Source organism: Cricetulus griseus, chromosome 4 (assembly GCF_003668045.3).
Source record: "Cricetulus griseus strain 17A/GY chromosome 4, alternate assembly CriGri-PICRH-1.0, whole genome shotgun sequence".
In the NCBI taxonomy this organism is placed as follows: domain Eukaryota; kingdom Metazoa; phylum Chordata; class Mammalia; order Rodentia; family Cricetidae; genus Cricetulus; species Cricetulus griseus.
In genome coordinates, this window is record NC_048597.1 from 166019171 (window position 1) to 166040097 (window position 20927).

The 20927-nt window shown below is 37.9% G+C and overlaps 1 protein-coding gene across 6 annotated transcripts in view; it reads right to left on the minus strand.

The window, feature by feature from the left end:
• Dmxl2 (Dmx like 2) overlaps positions 1-20927 on the minus strand; it is a 120123-nt gene that overhangs the window by 15191 nt on the left and 84005 nt on the right. For 5 of the 6 annotated variants that reach the window (XM_035444394.1, XM_035444393.1, XM_027415070.2 and 2 more), the window contains 10 exons: positions 20105-20369; positions 16599-17668; positions 15649-15840; positions 13805-13881; positions 11960-12087; positions 10297-10545; positions 6222-6400; positions 2137-2267; positions 987-1072; positions 73-274 (listed from right to left, as the gene is read on the minus strand). In XM_035444394.1, the coding sequence (XP_035300285.1) occupies positions 73-274; positions 987-1072; positions 2137-2267; positions 6222-6400; positions 10297-10545; positions 11960-12087; positions 13805-13881; positions 15649-15840; positions 16599-17668; positions 20105-20369 (2579 nt within the window). The remainder of the gene's footprint in view (positions 1-72; positions 275-986; positions 1073-2136; positions 2268-6221; positions 6401-10296; positions 10546-11959; positions 12088-13804; positions 13882-15648; positions 15841-16598; positions 17669-20104; positions 20370-20927) is intronic. The other variant, XM_035444391.1, reaches the window with a different exon arrangement.

A 20927-nucleotide genomic window follows, 5' to 3' on the forward strand; every position in this document is an offset into this window, starting at 1 on the left:
ATTTTGTCAAACTATTTCCTAGAAAAGTTAAACCAAGCTATACTATCATCAGAGTTCTAAGAAGTTTCTTACTTGAATGGAGTATTTTCAGGCTCCAACATTGCTTTATTTCGAAGAATAGCTGGGCCAGCTCCTACTGAGAGGTCAGTTGGGTAAGTGTTGACATAGTTAGGGGGTGGTCCTTCAAAGCGATCCATTTTCTCCTGCAAAATCTGTTCCCAGTTCTCTAAGTTTTTAATAACAGCAATTCCTAATGGTGATGTCACAGGGAGCTCTAGAAAGTTAAGAAAATCAGGTCACTACACATCTGCAAAAGCTAAACTCTTAGAGACAAGACTTCTGAAAATAGATCTAAACAGTCTTAGTTTTAATCTTAATACTTTCAACATAATGGAAGGCAGCAAAATGAGCAGGAAAAAAATGTCTGGCTTCTTATTTTTTCAGTCTTCTAGACAGACTGTAGTTCTTATATCAAATTCAAACCACAGACTAGAGCCTGCAATAGAAGACTTTGCAAAATAGCTAATGCAATATTTTAAAAATATTAAATGTCCTTCTATCTATATATTTTGAACATTAATTTAATAGCAATTTATTATATTTAACAGCACTGATTTTTATGGTGGTTTGAATAGGAATGGCCCCTACAAACACAAGTGTCTGAATACTTGGTCCATAGGGAGTGGCACTATTGGGATGTGTGGCCTTGTTGGAACAGGTGTGGCCTTGTTGGAGGCAGTGTGTCAACTAGGGGGTGGGCTTTGAGGTCTCAGAAGCTCAAGCTGCCTGTGGAGCTCTCAGCTCCTTCTCCAGCACCATGTCTGCCTGCATGCTGCCATGCTTCCCACCATGATGATAATGAACTAAAACTCTGAAACTGTAATCCAGGAATTAAATGTTTTCCCTTATAAGAGTTGCTGTGGTCATGAGGTCTCTTCACAGAAACAGAAATCTTAACTAAGACAACTTTAAAATTCCAAACTCACCAGAGAATTCCAGTCCAGCAATAGGAAAGAAATTCTTGATGTTGTGAAGTGCCAGCTTAACCATTGTCAAATGCAGAAGAGCCCAGCTGTTTGGGAACAAAACAATACAAAATAAACAAACAAGAAAACTACTGAAAACCTAGAGACAGAATCATAGGAAAGGAGTAGTGATGCTCCTAACAACTATTTGGCCCAATTTCAACACAGAGATGCAGCCGCTGACTTTTATTACACAAAAATGGCTTAGTTGTAGTCACTGAAAAATAAAACTTGAGGCAGGGCGTGGTGGCACACACCTTTGATCCCAACACTTGGAAGGCAGAGTCAGGTGGATCTCTGTGAATTCAAGTCCACCCTGATCTACTTAGTGAGAGGAAGGGAGGAAGGGAAGGAAAGGAGAGAAGAAGGAAACTTTAACAATGTATCACATTTAGAATGTAAGAAAATACCTTGTAGGAAAATATTTCTCATAATAGTCACACAGAATTTAGTAGCATATCATTTATTGATGTATTGAGTATTTTTTAAATTTTATTTAATAACATTTTTTTCATTTATTTTACATACTGACCAGTTTCCCCTCCCTCTGCTTGTCCTGCCCTCCCCTGGCCAACTCCGACCTACCCCACTTCCCATTCACCTCTGTCTCCATTCAGAAAGGGGCAGGCCTCTGGATGTGGTAAGTTCTAAAAGCATGTTACTTTTTTTTCTCAATAAAATGCTTTATAATTTTCATGGAAGCTATTATAGAAACTTACCTATAAGGTAAAGAATTCCCAAAATATATCACCTTTAATATAAATTCATGGTAATTTATTTATTTATTAAACAACAAATTTAAAAGCCAGAATGGTAGCAAATGCCCTCAATATCAGCACTCAGGAGGCAAAGGTAGATGGAGTTTGAGATGAGCCTGGTCTATATACCACAGCCAGGAATACATAGAAAAACTCTGTCTCAATATTTTTAATTTTGGGGTTTTTGTTTGGTTAATTGTTTTGTACACTAGGCTGGCTTAGAATTCATAGAAATCTCTGCCTACCTCTGCTGGAATTAAAGATGTGAGTTACCTCATCCAGCTACATATAGTTATAAGTAATATCAAGTTTTTCTACAAAAGAAGATCAAATGAGGATGAGGGCTTACTTACCTATAGGAATTAGGATCTTGGTGCTCCTGTATTTGTGTGTCTGAAAAAAAGGCATCATCTTCTTCATCGTCACTGTGAACACTTTCATCAGAATCATATATGACACCACTATCAGATAAAGGAAGAAATGGCTGCAATACAAGGCAAAGCCATTGGTGAATATGCAATTTCTTAACATTAAATATAGTTTTTATACTGTACGTATTTAAATTTCTAAAGTATTTCAGTATTACTCTGATCTAAAACTGAATACATTAAGTTTTTTCAATCTAAGCAAAACTTTCTTTTGCAGGTTCTAGATTTACAAAAGCCAAGATTACTAGGAGGAAAATATCTGAGATTCAATAGAACTATGTAGAAGAAGATGAGTCTGAGCCTCACTCAGTTCTACAGACAGGAGAATTAAAACCCAAGGAGGAGTAGAAAGTTGTAATTCTTCCTGTTTTGTTCTTCTCTGTGTCTCTTGGCCAGAGCCCAAGTATGTTTTTTCTGGTGCTTTGGGCTTCCTTATTCTTTCTCTGAAGGTCCCCGACTCCCTGTGGCAGACAAGTAGCCACATGGCTGCCCTCCATGCCAGCCTAACTCAAACAGCATGGCTTTCTCTCTTGCTTTTGAGTCTGTTCTTAAATTCTTCTATTAGGGAGACTAAGAAGCCCAAGAAGGCACCCTGACTTCCTTAGTAACATGTGGCGGCTCAGACAGGACACTCTAAAATTTCTAATAGAAAGCGGTAACTATGAAGGGATCCCAATGCAGTTTCTCTGAGGACACAACAGGTGACCAAACTCCAGGGCTTTAGAAGCCATCTAATTATGACCTTATACTGTGATCCCAGGCACTCCAGTGGCTACCACAGGCCTATGAGTGAATCTTGGGTTCATCATTGTCTAGTTCAGCCATGGAGAACAACAACAAAACAAAACACTAGGAAAGAGCCCCAAAATAGATTCTCCTGGGAGCTTATCAAAGACTCCCATGGACTTTACTCTAGATGCTACAAAATGACCTTTGCTCTGCATCCCCCTAGTTTTCTACACGTGTTATATATTAAGCTACTCTATTTACTTATGCCTGCTTCTGGGAGGATGGAATCATTTCCTGTTTGGAAGGCTCCAATTTCACTTCTCTCTGATTGCTCTCTTGTCTTACTTCTCAATCACACATCTAGGTGCCAGTCAAGGACTTACTTTCCTCCTCACACCTGGTAGTTATAAAAATGGAACTACTAATACACTTTTGGCATCCCCCCAGATAGTGCCACTGGAGGAGTACCCCAACTGCCACATCCTATAACCTATAACCCATTTAGCTCAAAATAACTGCACAGGTTATATAAGATCCCTACCACCACTAAAGACAAACACTAAGATATAGCAGCTAAATGAAATGTATGAATCTTCTTTTGGATCTTAACTTGCACACTTAACTATATAAAAACATTGAAGATACAAAGGAAAGGTGTAAATGACGGATACTTAGTGTGGTTCTTTTCAAAATACACTATTTTTAGGTCTGGAGAAAAGCTCAATGGTTAAGAGTACAAGCTGTTCTTCCAGAGCTGTTCTTCCCAGCACCCACATGGTGGCTCACAACTACTTGCAATGTCATTTCCAGTAGATCAGACACCCTCTTCTGGCCTCCTGGGACAATACCTGTGTGTGTTACACAGACATACATACAAGCAAAACACCAATACACATAATTTTTTTAAAGTTGGTATGGTGACACAAACCTCTTTTTTTTTTTAAAACTGCTCTTTAATTGTTGTCCATCTGATTTTAAAGGACAGCATAGGCTGACCCCAAACTGGCACCCCCTTGTGCTCATATTCCTACTACCAGTGCAGGGATTACAGCTGTGTACCACCAAACCTAGCTTTAAAGCAGTCTTTAAAAAAAATAATTCATGTACTTATTTTGTGTGGGTGTATGCATGTGTGTGGGCACATATGGACTATGCCACACAGGGCAAGTTGAAGGACAACTAAAAGAGTTCTCTCCTCTCACCTTGCAGGTACAGAGGCTTGAACTTGGGTCACCAGGCTTTGCAGCAAGTGCCTTTTATCAATGAGCCATCCTGATGCCCTCTTCCAAAGCCTTTTGTCAAGCAAGCAGATTTTAAAAAATTATTGTTTGTGTGCATGAATGTCATGGTCAGAGGACAGTATGTAGGGTTGGTTTTCTCCTTCCTCTCCAGGCGACCTGTAGGAAGTGAATTCAGGTACCCTGGCTAGCACAGAAAGCATTAGTCTCTGAGCCATATGAACAGCTCCAAAACCCTTTATAAAATTTAAATATTGCCCAAGTATGATGGGACATGCCTATGATCTGAGCATTTATGAGGTGGGGACTGCAGGACTGAGGCAAGTTCAAAGCCAGTCTACACAAGGTTATACAGCAAGAGCCTGTGTCCAAAAACACTAATTATTTATGAATGAAATCTTGTGAGGTCTACATTTGCTTCTAACCATTCAGTGATAAATAAATGTAAAATGAGATAATTGTCCACTGAGTTGACAATTTTTGAAAATAGGTGATAGATAAGTATTTAGAAATTATTTTTCCTTTTATATATATTTGGAGTTTTCCATAACAGAAAATTCTAATGATAACTATATGGTGTTTTTTTTTACTATTCTATTTAATTTTTTGAGAAAGGGTCTCACTGTGTATCCCTGACTGGCCTGGAACCAGTTATGCAGACCAGGCAGACCTCAAACTCACAGAGATCGGCCTGCCTCTGAAGTACTGGGGTTAAAGATGTGCACCACCACTCTCAGCAAGCAATTTGTTCTTAATGTTACAGAAATTGTTTGCCTTATAATGTTAATTTTAACAAATGAAACATAAAACTACATCTAATAATCCAATTATATATATTTTAAATAATAATCCTTTTCTTCTTAGCACAAGCCAGTCTCAAATTTGTAATTTCTTGCCTCCACTTTTTGAGTGCTGGGAATACAGACATGCCATTTTTTCTGGCATATTTTTCTTTAATATGTTTCTGCATTTTCTAAATTTTTGTAACTTTGTATTAGTCATGAGAAGACATGCTAAAATGAAAATAAGTTGGTATATTACCATTTATAAATCTTAACATTGTCATCATTTATAAATGGGCTTTACAAATGACAAGGAGAAATGTTTAATTAGAAAGGTGGAGCCTCAGAGTCTTCATTTCTCATGAGTTCCTAAGTGATGTTGACACTGCCATTCTGGGACATACTTTGCAGACTACTAAATAACCAAAAATTCTAAGATAGCAATGCTTCAAAAACTATCTCTAAGAACAGCATAGCATACAAAGAAGATAGAGTAGGTTCAATACCTCAGTAACTCTAAAAACACCTGGGCGTGATGGTGCACACCTTTAATCCCAGCACTCAGAAGGCAGAGGCAGCTAGATCTGAGTTCAGTGCCAGCTTGGTCTACATAGTGAGTTCTAAGACAGCCAGGGCTACATAGTGAGACCCTGTCTCAAACAAACAAGAACACTAAGATATAACGTCTTATTAGCATGTATAGCAAGGTGACTACAGTGTTAGCACAAAAGAGAAAATACAACAAGAACAAGCAATAAACTCTCCTGTACAGTGTAAGAAAGCAAATGTCACATTTGCATGTACCAATACTCTCTGAGACAGGGCCAATAGCATAGGAATCACCTTGAGTATGCTGATCTTTAGATACATTTTCTCTGCATTGGAGAAACAAAGACGTCATGGCACCTCACCACAGCCTGATTAATCCTCCTCTAAATCCATACTGATAAGAGATAACTGCTGATAATCAACAGGAGAAGACTACAGAATAAAACAAGAATCCCTATCAATTTAAAAATATGACTCTGTAATATGTTAATAAACTGACTTCTAGTTTATACCTAAGTCCCGTATGATTTTAATTTCTCTCATCTATTATCATTTGATAGTCACTAAATTTTCTACGACTATTTGGTTTCTGGACTTGAGAAATTAAATTTCTGAACTGAGATGAATGAACCAAAAGCTATTCCATCACTTGGATGTGACACATATACAAGAGTCAATAAACAGATACGTTTAAAGTCTGTACACTTCATACCTTTGCAATGAAGTAATCCCACATACTAAGCTCAGGAGAAATAAATTTTTCTTTGTAAGATGGTCTTTCTGCAGGCACTGGTGGTGGCGTAGCATCTTTCACAGGCCTTCCAGGGACCAGCATTCTCATGTTAAATCTTCTTCGGTGTTTATCTATGTCTTCAGAAGGAACAGGAGGTGCTGAATGAGATTTAAAGATCAGCATTAGTTTATAGACTTAACCTTTCTTTTGTTCCTCCTCTTGCCATACTATATACCAGACTAATTCTTTATATCAGGGCTTCTAAACTTTCCTGGTTAGTGTATGAATATCCCATAGCAGAGAAGCAGGTGGACATCATCCCAGAAGCTACCTGCTATACAGACTATGGGTTAAGTAATTCCTATAAGATGCATTAAGAGGAGCTGGGGAGATGGTTTAACAGTTAAGAGCACTTACTACTCTCACAGAAGCCCCAGATTTGGTTCCCAGAACCAATTTCAGGTAGCTCACAACTACATGTAAGTCCAGCTCCTGGGGATCTGACACAAACTTCTGGGCTCTAAGTGCACCTGCACTTAGATACACACACACACAGACACACAGACACACACGCACGCACACACGCGCGCACGCACGCACACACGCGCGCACACACACACTCTTATTTTTAAAGCTACATTAAAGAAATGGCATACCCTGTAAGTATTTACAAGAATGACTGAGTGATTGTTTCAGACTGTGGGTCAAGAATTGATTCAAGAGCTGGGTGGAGCCACTTTTAGACCTATCACTTGGGAGGTAGAGGCAGGCAGATCTCTAAGTTAGAGGCCAGCCTGGTCTACAGAGTGAATTCCAGGACAGCCAGAGCTATATAGTGAAAACCTGTCTCAAAAAAAACCAAACAAACAAAAACACCAATGAAAAAAACAAAACAGATTCAAAAACATGTAGAGTATAAGGATATACAGAATATCTTTTAAAAATAGCAGAAGCACAATGGTAAAGGAGAAAAGGCAAACAGAATAAATGGCCAAAGGAGTCTGTGTAAATGAGGGTAAAGCACTTGTGTAGACAACAGCTACACAATGGGTGTAATAACAAGGCAAACTTGTAGAATCAAACCAGGACCAGTATGTGGAACTAACGCTAAGCGCTTATCTCATGGGAAGTTCTCACTAAAGCTTCTCACACTATGTGAGGAACGCTTTGTTTGGTTCATTAGGAGGGAGGCAGAAGATGGTGTGAGAAAGGTATGAACTAGTATAGAGAATGGTAAAACCAGAGGAAGGAGTATATATAAAGAAATAAAGTAAATTAGGACCTAGTTTGATATGGAAGAACCACAAACAGAACAACTCCAACAGCAATGTTCTCAAAGCACGTCCAAAATTTTACCAACTTCACAGGCCTGTATTATTTTTTAAATCTTTTAACATTAAGGTAGAATTTATGATATAAAACTAAGCTGGGAAGTGGTGTCATACACTTTTAATCCCAGCACCCAGGAGGCAGAGGCAGAGGCAGAGGAATCTGTGGGTTCGAAGCCAGCCTGGTTTACAAGGTGAGTTCCAGGACAGCCAGAGTTATTACACAGAGAGACACTGTCTTGAAAATCCAAAAGTGTACAACTCAATGGTGTTTACTACATTTATAATGTTGTACCATGACCACTTCAACCTAGTTCAAAAGCACTGTCATCACAAGTGAAAACCACGGACCCTTCCTTCTCTGAATTTGTCTACTCTAGATATGTTACACAGGCAGAGTTAATAACATGTATTTTGTATGCCTGGTTTCTTTTGACCTAAGTTTCAAGGTTCATGCACATTATAGTATATATTAGTACTTCATTCCATTTTAGGCTGAGAAACACTCTACTGGATATAAATATCACACTATTCATCTACTTATTTTTTTACTTATAAACATATATTAGATATTCTAATGGGTTTCTTTTTTAAGATTTATTTTGTTTTTTAATTTTTTACTTATTTCACACTCATTGACTTTGCCTGCATGTATGAGGGCATCAGATCCCACTAGAACTGGAGTTACAGACAGCTGTGAGCTGCCGTATGAGTGCTGAGAATTTGAACTGGAAGAGCAGCTAGTGCTCTTAACCGCTGAGCAAACTCTCTAGCCTCACCAAGTGGTTTCATCATGACACTTTCAAACGTGTATATAATGCATTGTGATCAATTCACCCCCTAATACTGGTCATGTCCCCCTCCCACTCCACTAATCCTCTTCTGTTTTCATGTGTGTTTGTTTGTTTTGTTTTGTTTTGTTTTTTGGACAGGGTCTTACTATGTAGCCCTGGTTGGTGTGGAACTCGATATATAGACCAAACTGGCCTCAGAACCACAGATCTACTTGCCTCTGACTCCCAAGTGCTGGGATTAAAGGCATGTACCACCACACCAGGCTTCATTTCTTTTTGTTTAAGTGAGTGTGCAATTCAATGAGTTTAATTAGGGTTGCTCCATAAGCATGGGTTATTTATCCACTTATTCTTGTTGATAACCCACAATTATCTTACAAAAGCATCCTTCCCAGGACTTCTACTTTTATTCTACTGCACAGCTGATTCTCCACAAAGCAGCTAGGGTGGCTCTTTAGGAAACCTAAGACATTACTTAAAATCCTCCATCATTCTCTTTCTTTCAATACAGCAACAACTGACGTCTATATATACTATGATTTACAAACCCTAAATGGGGGGCTGGAGAGATGGCTCAGAGGTTAAGAGCACTGACTGCTCTTCCAGAGGTCCTGAGTTCAATTCCCAGCAACCACATGGTGACTCACAACCATCCGTTATGAGATCTGGTGCCCTCTTCTGGTGTGTAGATACACATGGAAGCAGAATGTTGTATACATAATAAATAAAATCTTTAAAAAAAGAAAAACCCTAAATGGCCTGGTCCCCAGTAACTCTTCCAACCTCACTTTGAACACCAGTCTCCCTGTTGAGGATAACTCTGATGGCTTCCTAGATAAGAAACTCAGTCTTCCCTTTGCTCATCGTTCCTTCCCTCTGCCTAGAGAGCTCTGATTCTGGACATTTATATGGTGGAATCACACAGACCTCCCTAGGGATATGCTGCAAATGCAACCTGATCAGAAACACATCTCACCATCCTAACTAAACCAGCCCTATCCCCATTTCTCACCATGCTCTTCCTACTGCCCCTGCTTGTCTTGTTCTTCTCACACCCCAAAGACTAGAACACTTCCTGACAGATGTAGGGAATGAGTGGATACAAAGATGACTGCACTCTCAGAAGTTTTAAACACAGACAACATAATGGACAGCATTAGCACAAATGGGGGGCGGAGCTCAGTGGGAGAACACTTGCTTAATAGTCACAAAGTGCAGGGCTTGATCCTCAGCACTGACAGAAAATATCTCAACAAAATGTGATTTTGGAGGAAAACTTTTATATTTAAAACGTGCTACCATAGGTGGGGCTAAAGGAGGGCAGAAGCAACAGGAGTTGGTAAGATCACATTCCTTACCATACCTGAACTCAAACACAGGCATTGAGGACAGAGGGAGAAATGTGTCATTTAAACTCTTCATGTCACTTATTCATGTCTGTAATATGACCATTCCTTTTCTGCAGATGAATTAAGGTTCTTTCTATGTTTTAAGAAAGAAAAAAAAAACTTTCCCTTCCCTTATCCCACAAGCTTAAAAAGTGGGATAAAATACACACACACACACACACACACCCCTAGAATTTTTATATAACCATAAGTTATATCTGAGGCCAACTGCAATGACACCTCTGGGAACTTCCTTAACATCTTTAACGACTTCATTCCTTCTACACTGTCCCTACTTTACTGTTACCTTTACTGCTGTTTCTTTTTTATTCTCTTCAAACATGTCCTGGTTTTCCAACCTCAAAAATATTACTTCTATAAAAATAAAGGTAAAAAATTCTAGCTTTATTCTAATTTTACCTATTTATTACCCTAAAAAGAATTACTACATTCTTTAGGTAAATAGCTAAGGCATTTAAAATCTTACTCTAACTTTGGAACTTATTTATATTTATAGACAGTATTTGTATCAGATTTATCTTACCTGCAATACTTTCTGATTGTCTCCGAGGCTTCACAACAAGTTTCACGCCTCCTCCAAAAACAGCAGCCCACATTCGATTATTTAATGGGTGGGCTGCAAGCCGAAACAATTCATTGGAGGAATTTGTGGCAAGTGCATGTATCAGTAAACTTAAGTAAACAGCAACAACAGCTTCACATAACAGAACATTCAGTTTTGGCTGGTCTTCATCTTGGGCAGAACTCAAGAGATTAATAAGTGAGCTCACACCTGTAACAGCATAGAATATCATAAAAACATCAGTATAAAGTACAAAAGGAAAAAGGCACACATATTTGCAGTTTAACTAAGCTAAGTACCTATTCCCTATAAAACAGCATTTTATAATATAAGTATCAAAATAATAGGGGAATGGGTTATAATCTATAGGATGAAGTAAGAGCCATTTACAGCCATAAAACAGGTCAGTTATAAGACTACAGGGGAGAAAGGAAAACTCTTCCTTACAGTAGCATTCCAACTTTATAACTGTTGTAGTCTGAATGAAAACGTCACCCCCTATTCATCTACTTATTTTTTTACTTATAAACATATATTAGATATTCTAATGGGTTTCTTTTTTAAGATTTATTTTGTTTTTTAATTTTTTACTTATTTCACACTCATTGACTTTGCCTGCATGTATGAGGGCATCAGATCCCACTAGAACTGGAGTTACAGACAGCTGTGAGCTGCCGTATGAGTGCTGAGAATTTGTGTCATTGGGGTAGCAGACTTTGAGGTTTCAGAAGCCCATGTCAGGCCCAGTGTCACTCTCTCTTCCTGCTGGCACCATTCTGGATGTAGACCTCTCAACTACTTCTCCAGCACCATGTCTGCCGTATGCCACCATGCTTCCTGCCATCACAATAATAGACTAACTTTTTGAGCATTCCCAAAATACTATGGCACTTAAAATGGCTAATCCACAGCAGAAAATATCAACAAGCATCAAAATTTACCAACTCAAAAGAAAAAAAAATAACAAAACTCGACAGGAAGCAACATCAGGGAACTGGTCAATAGTTTTGATAGGGGATTGCCTTTTTAAAATGTACGGACCTGGGGATATAACTCAGTGGTTAAGGTGCTAAATGCACAGAGGTAAGGACCTGAGTTTGTATCTCCAGAATTTACATAAAGCCAGGAGTGATAGCATATCTATAATCCCAGTGCTCCTGTAACAAAACAACAGAAGGACACAGGAAAACTTCTAAAAGTTTTGGATTAGCTAGCCTGGAACACAGCATTGAACAACAAAGATCTCTCTCAAAGAAAGTGGATGATCAAGACCAACTTCCAAGGTTGTCTTTAAATAAATAAATACACAAAGTATTTTTAATTCCATGGCCAGTGATATGCCTCAGTGGGAAAAGGTACTTGCTGCCAAGCCTGACAACCTGATTTTGATCCCAAAGACACACAAAGTGGAAGGAGAGAACAAACTACCCATAGTTGGTCTCTAACTTCCATGTATGCCATGGCATAAGTGAACCTTACACACACACACACACACACACACACACACACACACACACACACACACACACTCTAAGTAAGTGTAATTTCTTTTAATTACAAAAGGATATGGAAGAAAAAAAACGACTCCCACCACAACACAACACAACACCACTAAAATTCTCACCAGGCCACTGAGCAGGAGCTGAGTTTGGTGTCGCATGCTCTTCAATACTTTCTGTCCTGAGTCGTCGTCGATCACTTAAAAGAAGCCCTTGATAAGCCATTCCTGTGAACTGATTTCCTTCTGTCTGACTGTTAGAACAAACAGGCACAGTTACTGCACTGGGAGAGGCAGTGAACACAGTACTTTACATAAATCTATTTTAGATGTTTATAAAAAATCAAAAGGTTTTAACACTGAATTCACTTTTGCAGTGAGACCTTATTTTATAATGTTCTTGGAATTCATTACAAGTATTTATTGATACTTTTTTAAAACAAAATATCTGTTTTCACTACTCTGGGAAGATGATTTTAGTGCTTTTCAGAAGCTTCATAGTTTAAGGCACTTCCTACTTGTGCTCACTTTTTAACGTTGGAGGTCACTATTAGCCAGGGACACAGCAGACAAACAGTCCAGTGTCCAAGTTATTGTAATTCTCAGCTCTGCAAAACTGCTTAAGAGTAACTGTACATTCAGAAGGTGAGAAAAGCCAGGGAATTATATCTGAGGAATATCTAAATTGAAGACCAATGCCCCCTCAAAACTGATTCCCTTCTCTAAAGAGTTTCAGAGAAATCGAAGAAATACAAAAAGCAAATGGTAGAGCTGGCTGCAAAGTCACAGCTGAGCCTAAAAACATACATTTGAAAGCAATGTCTCTGGAACCTCATTAGGTGCCATCTTAGTCAGTGGAAACAATCTATCTATGGTCATATGGTGACTGTGTCAACTAAATCAAAAACTTCCTCACTTATTTCAAATCTTTGGAGTCATTTACGTATGGGTTGATTAGGATAAAAACAGAGTACAAATGATTTTTGAGAGAGTAACTCCTTATTTTAAAATCAAATGTTCCCATAAAGGGCAACTACCTTTATAAGTAAAAGTGTAGGCATATATTCATGTAGATATAATTCTATTATTTTTTCATTTATTAATGTACTTTATTTCAATCTAGGTCATCCTTCCAAGTGATTCCATTTCTCACAACTTATGCTGTCCTACTCATTAAAATGCAAAGTATAAACAGTTGTAGGCAATTTTATTTTTAGAAAAACTCAAATTATTTTTAATTGATATCAGCTGGCTAGCATAGTAGTGCAAACCTGTATTCCCATCTACTCAGGAAAATGGCACAGGAGGACCACAAGTTCAAGGCTTGCCTGAGCTACAGAGTGAGTTCCAGCTTGGGAAGCTTGCTGAGGTCCTGTCTCTAAAAGCAGACGACTGGGGATGTATAGCTCAGAGGTGGAACATGTCTGAACACCAGGTACAATGGCCTATAGTTGATCCCCAGTACTGCATAAACAAACAAAACTTATAACATCAATTGACTTTAATATCATAAATAAAAGTAAATTAAATTAATAACTTTTAAGCATATTTTTTTCAAGAACATATCTCTTTTTTCAAGTTTTTTTTTTAATTTCAACTAAAAATCAGTTAATCAAGTAAAAGCTGACCCAGTTTCAGAGAGACCTCTAGGGGGATGAGGGATCTCTAGTATGAAATACTGTGTACAATAGTTTTCTTTCAAGGAAATAAAAGACAGTAACTAGAATCACTCACATTACTGCTTGTTAAAATCTACATTTTTCTTTTGTTACTAGTTGACACCTAAACTAATCAACTAATTATTATTTTCTTTCTGGGTCTATTTTATCCATTAAAGTACACATGTCATTTATACTAGGAATTATTTTCAGCCCTAAGAAATAGAATCCTATACAAGTCTGGAGCAGGTGAATGTTTTGCTGTATTAAAACTACTTTGGGTGGTTTATTTATTTATTTTATTGTTTTTTACCTGTAGCTATGACTGTCACATAATGCCTGGTAAATTGATGCAGAAAGTGATGCTGCTAGTGAATGAAGTGTGTGCACCTAAAACCAAAACAGTCACAATTATAATTTGTACTAACATTTCTATACAACAGCAATATCTTAAAAGTTAGTAATACTGAGGAAACTAGCAATAGCATAAATAAAACTGGATCCTATAGAAGATAACCCTACTTTTAAACTAACTCATTATCTTTATAGGCATGCCCAATAACAAAACTGACTCATTCGGACATATCTTTATCAAAAACAGACTTGTTGTGAGCCTGACATTTGCCAGGCCCTGAGCAGACCTGGGCTAATGTGACTGGGTCTTGTCTTAAGCTACAACAATTAACTTAGATAGTAATATAAAAGGAAAATTGAAGTCAACTATGCACAGGACTTTCAGAGCTTTCATTTAAGCTTTGCCTTATGCAACTATACAAGGTTCAATCTTAACAGTAACAATGGCCATTCAGTAAGTAAATTAAATCAAGCACTGTGTGAAATGGCTCATTTTCCAGAAAGCAAATAATTTAATTAGTATTCATAGGAAAGAGAAAGTCACAAAATTTTTTAGAAAGTTTAAAAATTCTACATATAATATTTTTTTAAAACACATTTTAAACTCCATTTGAACCAACACTTTCAGACTCATAAATTTCTTAAAATTTGAAGGGACTTCAGAGGTAGTTCCATGCCTTTATCCAAGCCAGGGAGTGGTGGCCCATGCCTTTAATCCCAACACTTGGCAGAGAACCACTGTCTCAAAAGACTAAAAGAAGAAAACACCTTATTCAAATTCTAAGGAAGGAGCATTTCCAACTTGATTTTTATCTGTTTTATTTCTTAATCTAACAAATAATTAAGCAATCTCTGCAAGAATACTGGTATGAGTTAATTCATGCTATAGATTAGAAATCCCTAATAAGATGATATGATTAGATAATCTTGATCCCTTGGAAGAGTATCTCAACAGAGATCAAACATGCCTGTCAAAAGAGGGGGTAGGATAAAAACAGAGGAACCGAGTGTGCATGAGGTGCTGAACTAAAAGTAGAACAGCCTGCGCATAGCTCGCACACCCCGCCAAGCTCTATGGGATTTACTAGACTTCATTAGTTAAGCATTCAGAACAGGGTATAGGGTTAATTTAGGGCAGTAACTCTCAATTCTGACGGTCTCTAACCTGCTACACGGCCTCCAATAAACACAGTCATCAGGAAACAAGTGACAAGGATATTTTCTTTGGAGCCATTTAATTCCAATGGTTATCTCAGGTAACTCTCCCCCAACCTACATTTTCACATTTTCTTGACATACAAACAAAAAGCTGTTATTTCTGATTAGTAATTAATTTGACAGAAGAGAAAACCTAAATGAATATTGAGTAGCAAGAATATTTTCTAGAAAATTATTTTTATTACAAAAAGACTTTACCTGTTCTAAAGGAAGACCATAGTCTTTCCAGAAATAAGAATGTATACTTTTAAGGCTGGGTGTGATGTTGCACACCTTTAATTGCGACACTTGGGAAGCTGAAGGCAGGTGGATCTCCGTGAGTTCAAGGCCAGGCTGGTCTACACAGCAAGCTCTGAGACAGCAAAGCAACATAGTGAGAACATGTCTCGAAAATAAATAAATAAACAAACAAATAAACAAAGAGAAAGAAAAAAGAATGCATCCTTTTAAACTGCATTCACCACAGTCATTAGAAGTGAAAAGGCACTACATAAAACATTTCAATCATTCTCTCTAAAGTTGGAGCACATACAGGACATTTACCTTCCTGGTATGTACAACAAATAATCACCAAGTTCACATTACCTTCATGTCTTCGACATTGGGGTGAGGCGGTGTTTTCATCTGCACAATAGTGTAAAGTATATCATGGATGTGGTTATTTAAGTACAACACAGGGTTGGCTATGACTGTCTTTGTTGATGCAATACTTGCTGAGAGCAGTGGCAAGGTGGTGGGCAGTGGCAGTGGAGACTGCAGCTGCTTTACTGTAGTTTCCTGGAGGTGACAATAAATTGATTTGTTTTTCAAAACTGTTAAAATGAAAGAGAAAAGCAAACCCCCAATGGATACCTGATAAAATGCAGGTGGTAAGCACTTGACTAAAGCAGTATGTTCCTGCATTTACTGACTTATTCTACAAGCACTTACAGAGCTCCCGTCTGTTCCAGATACAGAAGACATGAAGACAGCAGCCATACTCTAAAGTTCTTTAAAGTGTACTTCTGTTCTGGTCAGTTTTGTCAACTTATACAAACTGTAGATAGATGGGAAGAGGGGCCCACAAGAAATCACCTCCATCACACTGGCTGTAGGCAAGTCTGCGGGGCATTTTCTTGGTTACTGACTTGGAAGGTCCTACTCACAATAGGCAGTACCACCCCCGGGCAGGTGGTCCTAGGTGGTATAAGAAAGTAGGCTGTGCAAACCATGAACAACAAACAGAAAGCAGCACTCCTCCATGGTTTCCACTTCAGTCCCTTTCTTGAATTCCTGCCCTGGCTTCTTTTGATAATGAACTACAACCTGTAATCCAATTACACCCTTTCTTTCCCAAGTTGGTTTGATCAGTGTTTATCACATCAACAGAGAAGCAAACTAGACCAACTTTCTGAAGCTTTCACCTAAGAAAAGCTACACTGGAAATAAATATGGGCCTCCTAGGACTACAGGAGCTGAAAACCTAGGTTTACAGCTTTAACTGGATGACCTACTGAAATCACTTACTAGCTGAGACTAACAAGTGATGCCCATACCTGCTGTGACTCTTGCAGCAAAAATTTGAGTTCCATTCTTACTGAGGCCAGACCACCACCCTGGGCCCCATGAAGGCTACAGTAACTGAGAAACACTCTTAGGAGATCCTGATTTTTCTGCAACCACAGCTTCCGTCTTTCTGCATGCTCCCTTTTAGCCTGCAATCTTCGCCGTTCTATTTGGTGGCGCTCATAGGAACCAATGTCTGGCTTGTCCACCATTTCCTCATGATCCAGAAGCTCACTCTCTACTTTAGAGTAAGTTTTGCTGGAATATTCTTTAATAACTGATTCATGATTGCATATCTCATGCAAGGCAGCAATTTCCTTTTCAAGCCAGTTGTAGAGCTGAAATCTGAGCTTTCCTCCATCTACTTCATAACCTGTAGCCAAAGTTCTTAATTCAGTCATAAGGATCTTCAAACAAGCTCGGAACTTTAGTTGTTCGGCAATCACATCAACCTCAGAATCACCCAAAACACAATCTTCTTCCTGAGGGGTCAATAAAGCACTATGATCTGAAGCTTTGTGGTCCTGACCATCCTTCTTGACATCTGTACTCTTCATCACTAAGCCACCCGTGTCATCCTCTTCTAAGGCACTATCATGGTCTTCACCCCAGTCAAGCTGAAGAGGCTCCTCATCAACTGTGACAATTGGCTGACTCCAGTCAAACTGGGAGGAAGCCTTTGCTGACCAGGCAGCGCCGGAACTACCACTGCCATCGTTCAATGCTCCTGATTTTGACGGCCCATTCTCCATCCTTTCAGAAGTGAAGTCAAGCGGGTCCTTTTTAGCAGTTAAGGAAGACATTTTAGTTACTTTAGGAATTTTAGAAAGTACTTCGAGGGCTAAAACAGGGCATCCAACCTTAAAATGAGCATTAGCAGTGGTAAAAAATAATTTTCTTTCTATGAGATTAATTTTATCAGCAATGTTTTTCTCAGTTTTGAGACCTAAAGTTGCCAAAGTTCCTTCAGGGGAAGCAAGATTTCTTCGAATAAGTAAAGGATGTGTTCGAAGGTAATTGTAAAAACTGAACACCACGGGGTTACAAGATTTGATGATGACTGCAGAAAATAGATAAAAATCACAAATTATTGAGTTAATTTGAATGTCTATTGAAAAATAATAAAATAAGTTAGTATTTCCCCAAAATAAAGGACAATAAATATTATAAGTAAATAAATATAAACCCAGCATTCATTCATATAATCATCAATCTAGGTAATAGAAACAAATGTTAGAGTGATGTCCAAATCACATGATGTTCAAGAAGGTGCAAGAGGTACACACAGAAACCTTTACCTAGGAAAGTGGAGAAGGGAGAGAGACACGTGATTGCTTATTTCTGTTTAAATGGAAGGGAAACACAAACAACTGGTTTCCTTTTTTTAAAAGTGGGAGGAATGGGGAAAGAAGCCTGAGTTCTCTGAAAACAACTTGAAAAAAATACACACATGTATATACATACACACACACACACAGAGAGAGAGAGAGAGAGAGAGAGAGAGAGAGAGAGAGAGAGAACGAGAGAGATATTTTGAGACAAGCTCACTATGTAGCTGGCTTGGAATTTGCTATGTAGATCAGGTTCCCTTTGAACTCACAGAAATTCACCACCTCTGCTTTCCCAGTGCTAGAATTAAGTCACCTACTATCTAGTGATGTTGTATTTAGTTTTCAAAACTATTTTCAACATTTTTATAATTTCAAAAGGTAGATTTTTTAAGATGTAGTTCTCTCACACACAAATACAATATAAAATTAAACAAATGAATTGTATCTCAAGTTCATAGAATACTCACACAGAGATAAATTACAAGCGGAGTTTAAAATAGGAATTTGCTATACATCTTTAGTAAGCTATACCATAACAACAACAATAATAATATAAAAATGTTTAGGTTTTCTCAGTCACCATTCTCTTGTGGAACACATATTTGTATTCTTATTATGAAAACTATTCTAAGCATATAAAAAGTAAAAAGCTATGTTAACACCATGAAAATCCAAGCCTTTCACTCTAAGACACACACATGAAACCTAAGAAGAACCTCGTTTATATATGAATTAGAAGGAAAACATGATCTCTTGTATTGTTAGGGGAGAAAGATGTCCTACCTGCATTCATTCTAACAGCCTAGAAGCAATGAGGACTAGATTGCAGTCTCTAAGCATTATTCCCCACTCACAGACACAGAATTCTTTAGAAGAATGGTCATTTTCAGGTCTTAGCCAGAAAATACCCAAGATGAGCCTGAATTATTCTGCCATACAAAAAGCAAGGAAATTATCAAAAAAATAATAATAATTGAAAACTTGTCAAGATCTCCAGTGATTAAAGATGGGACAATCTGAGCATCCACAAAAACAAACCGCTAGTGACTGAACACAAACATTTAAAACTTCTAATCTTAGAATATCTTTAAGAAAAATAAAAAGACTAATTGGTCACCTTTGTATAGTGCTAAAGAATGGGGAGATGGGGAGACATGAGAAACCCTGGAAGCTCACAGGCCAGCTAAGCTGCTCTTTTGAAGGATAGAGGTTCAATTCCCGACTTCCACACGGCAGCTCACAACTGTCTGCAATTCAGTTCCAGAGTATCCAACACCTTCTTCTCATATCTTAGGATACCAGTCAAGCATGCAATTCACACAGATACATGCAGGCAAAAACAAACAAAACAAAAACCAACCAAACAAACAAAAAAATATTTTTGTCCTCTCCTGACTTTTCTTTTTTTTGAAAAAATCTTGTAACTTGAAGGTGACTTTTGAAAAATATCTAATTTGAAATAAGAGCAAAGAAAATACAACTGTGAGAACTAAAACATGGGTGATCATCTTAGTACTATTCAAATTTTAGTTAAATGCAGACTTTATTACAAATATTAAGTTATAATTTTTAATCCCATAACTTCTCAAATCTGGGGCAAGGTGGTACACATCTGCAAGCCCAACACTAGGAGGCTATGGTAGAAGGGCGGTAAGTTCAAGGACAGCCTGAGAAACAGTGTGTTCCAGGCTACCTAAAATTCAAGGTTACGAGGTAACAAGACTACACCTACACACATACATACACACACACACACACACACACACACACACGTGTCAGGAAAAAAGAAAAATAAATAAATATGGTAACTTTTAAAATATAATAATATTACTACTGAGAATTTCATACATGCATACAATGTATTTGGATCGTATTCACTTCCCACTCTAGCCCACCTTCTACTCTCTCTAAATTTGATGTTCTCTTTTATTTTTAAATAACACTTGAAATATAATTTGTGCTGCCCAAAAACACATGGGCATGGGACTATGCACTGGAGCACAGCTGACCTACCAGGGGTCACAACCTCAAAGAAAAAAACTCTCCTTCCCCCAGAAGCCATTAACTGCTAACAGGTCTTCAGCTAGGAGCAGAGTAAATGAGCTTCCCCCTTCTAAAGTTTGCCTTACTCTTTAAAAGACACTGGGAAACCCACAAAAATCTACCTTGCTGCTCATCATCTTCCTTTGGTGTCTGTTCCAGTAATGTATCCAAGGCTCGGGTGTAATCTTTCATTACCCAATAGGCAAGACTACGCAGAAAAGGGTCAGCATGTAGTCTTTTGCAATTGAATTCTGAGCCATCTTTTTCACGACCCAAAATTTTCTGATTCAAGATGGATATATAAGTGGATGAAGTCTCAAATTCAGATTCAAATAAGCGGGCTATAACCATGGCTAGCTGAATATCTTCCATTTTTTCAAGACACACCTGCAAATTTAAATATTAAGAAACATTTACCTTAGTGACAACTAATCTATTCATACATTATCCCACTGATACCTTGGAATTCTCTATTTATGTTTTCATGGTATGTAGGGGACCCTGAGGTTGAGACTTTGAGATGTAGCTAGATAGAAGATGCAGTTTGGTAGAAGAATTTCAAAGTGGCAGACAGGTGAGCAGTCACAACACAGTACCCCCTACACTAGAATGATCGTACATGAAATGAGCACAAAACAAAGTATGTCACTGTTATCTCAGTCTTGGGTCAATTTAAATAGCATCGATTTTTAAATTAAACACTTATACATAAGTTCCTTTTAATTTCCAAACCTATTTTTATATAAATTTGTACTATTTTAGAAGAACCTTCTGTTTACTAAGAAACTGCTCCCTATCCTATTAGGGAACGTGAGCCAACTATAACAGCTCAGCCTGAGACTCTTCACAAATATCTCTTCTCTGAGTATGCTTCCATTTCAGAATTACAGGCATTTGTAACTATAAAATTGTTACAAATCTGCTGAAGTATGAAAGATACTTTTA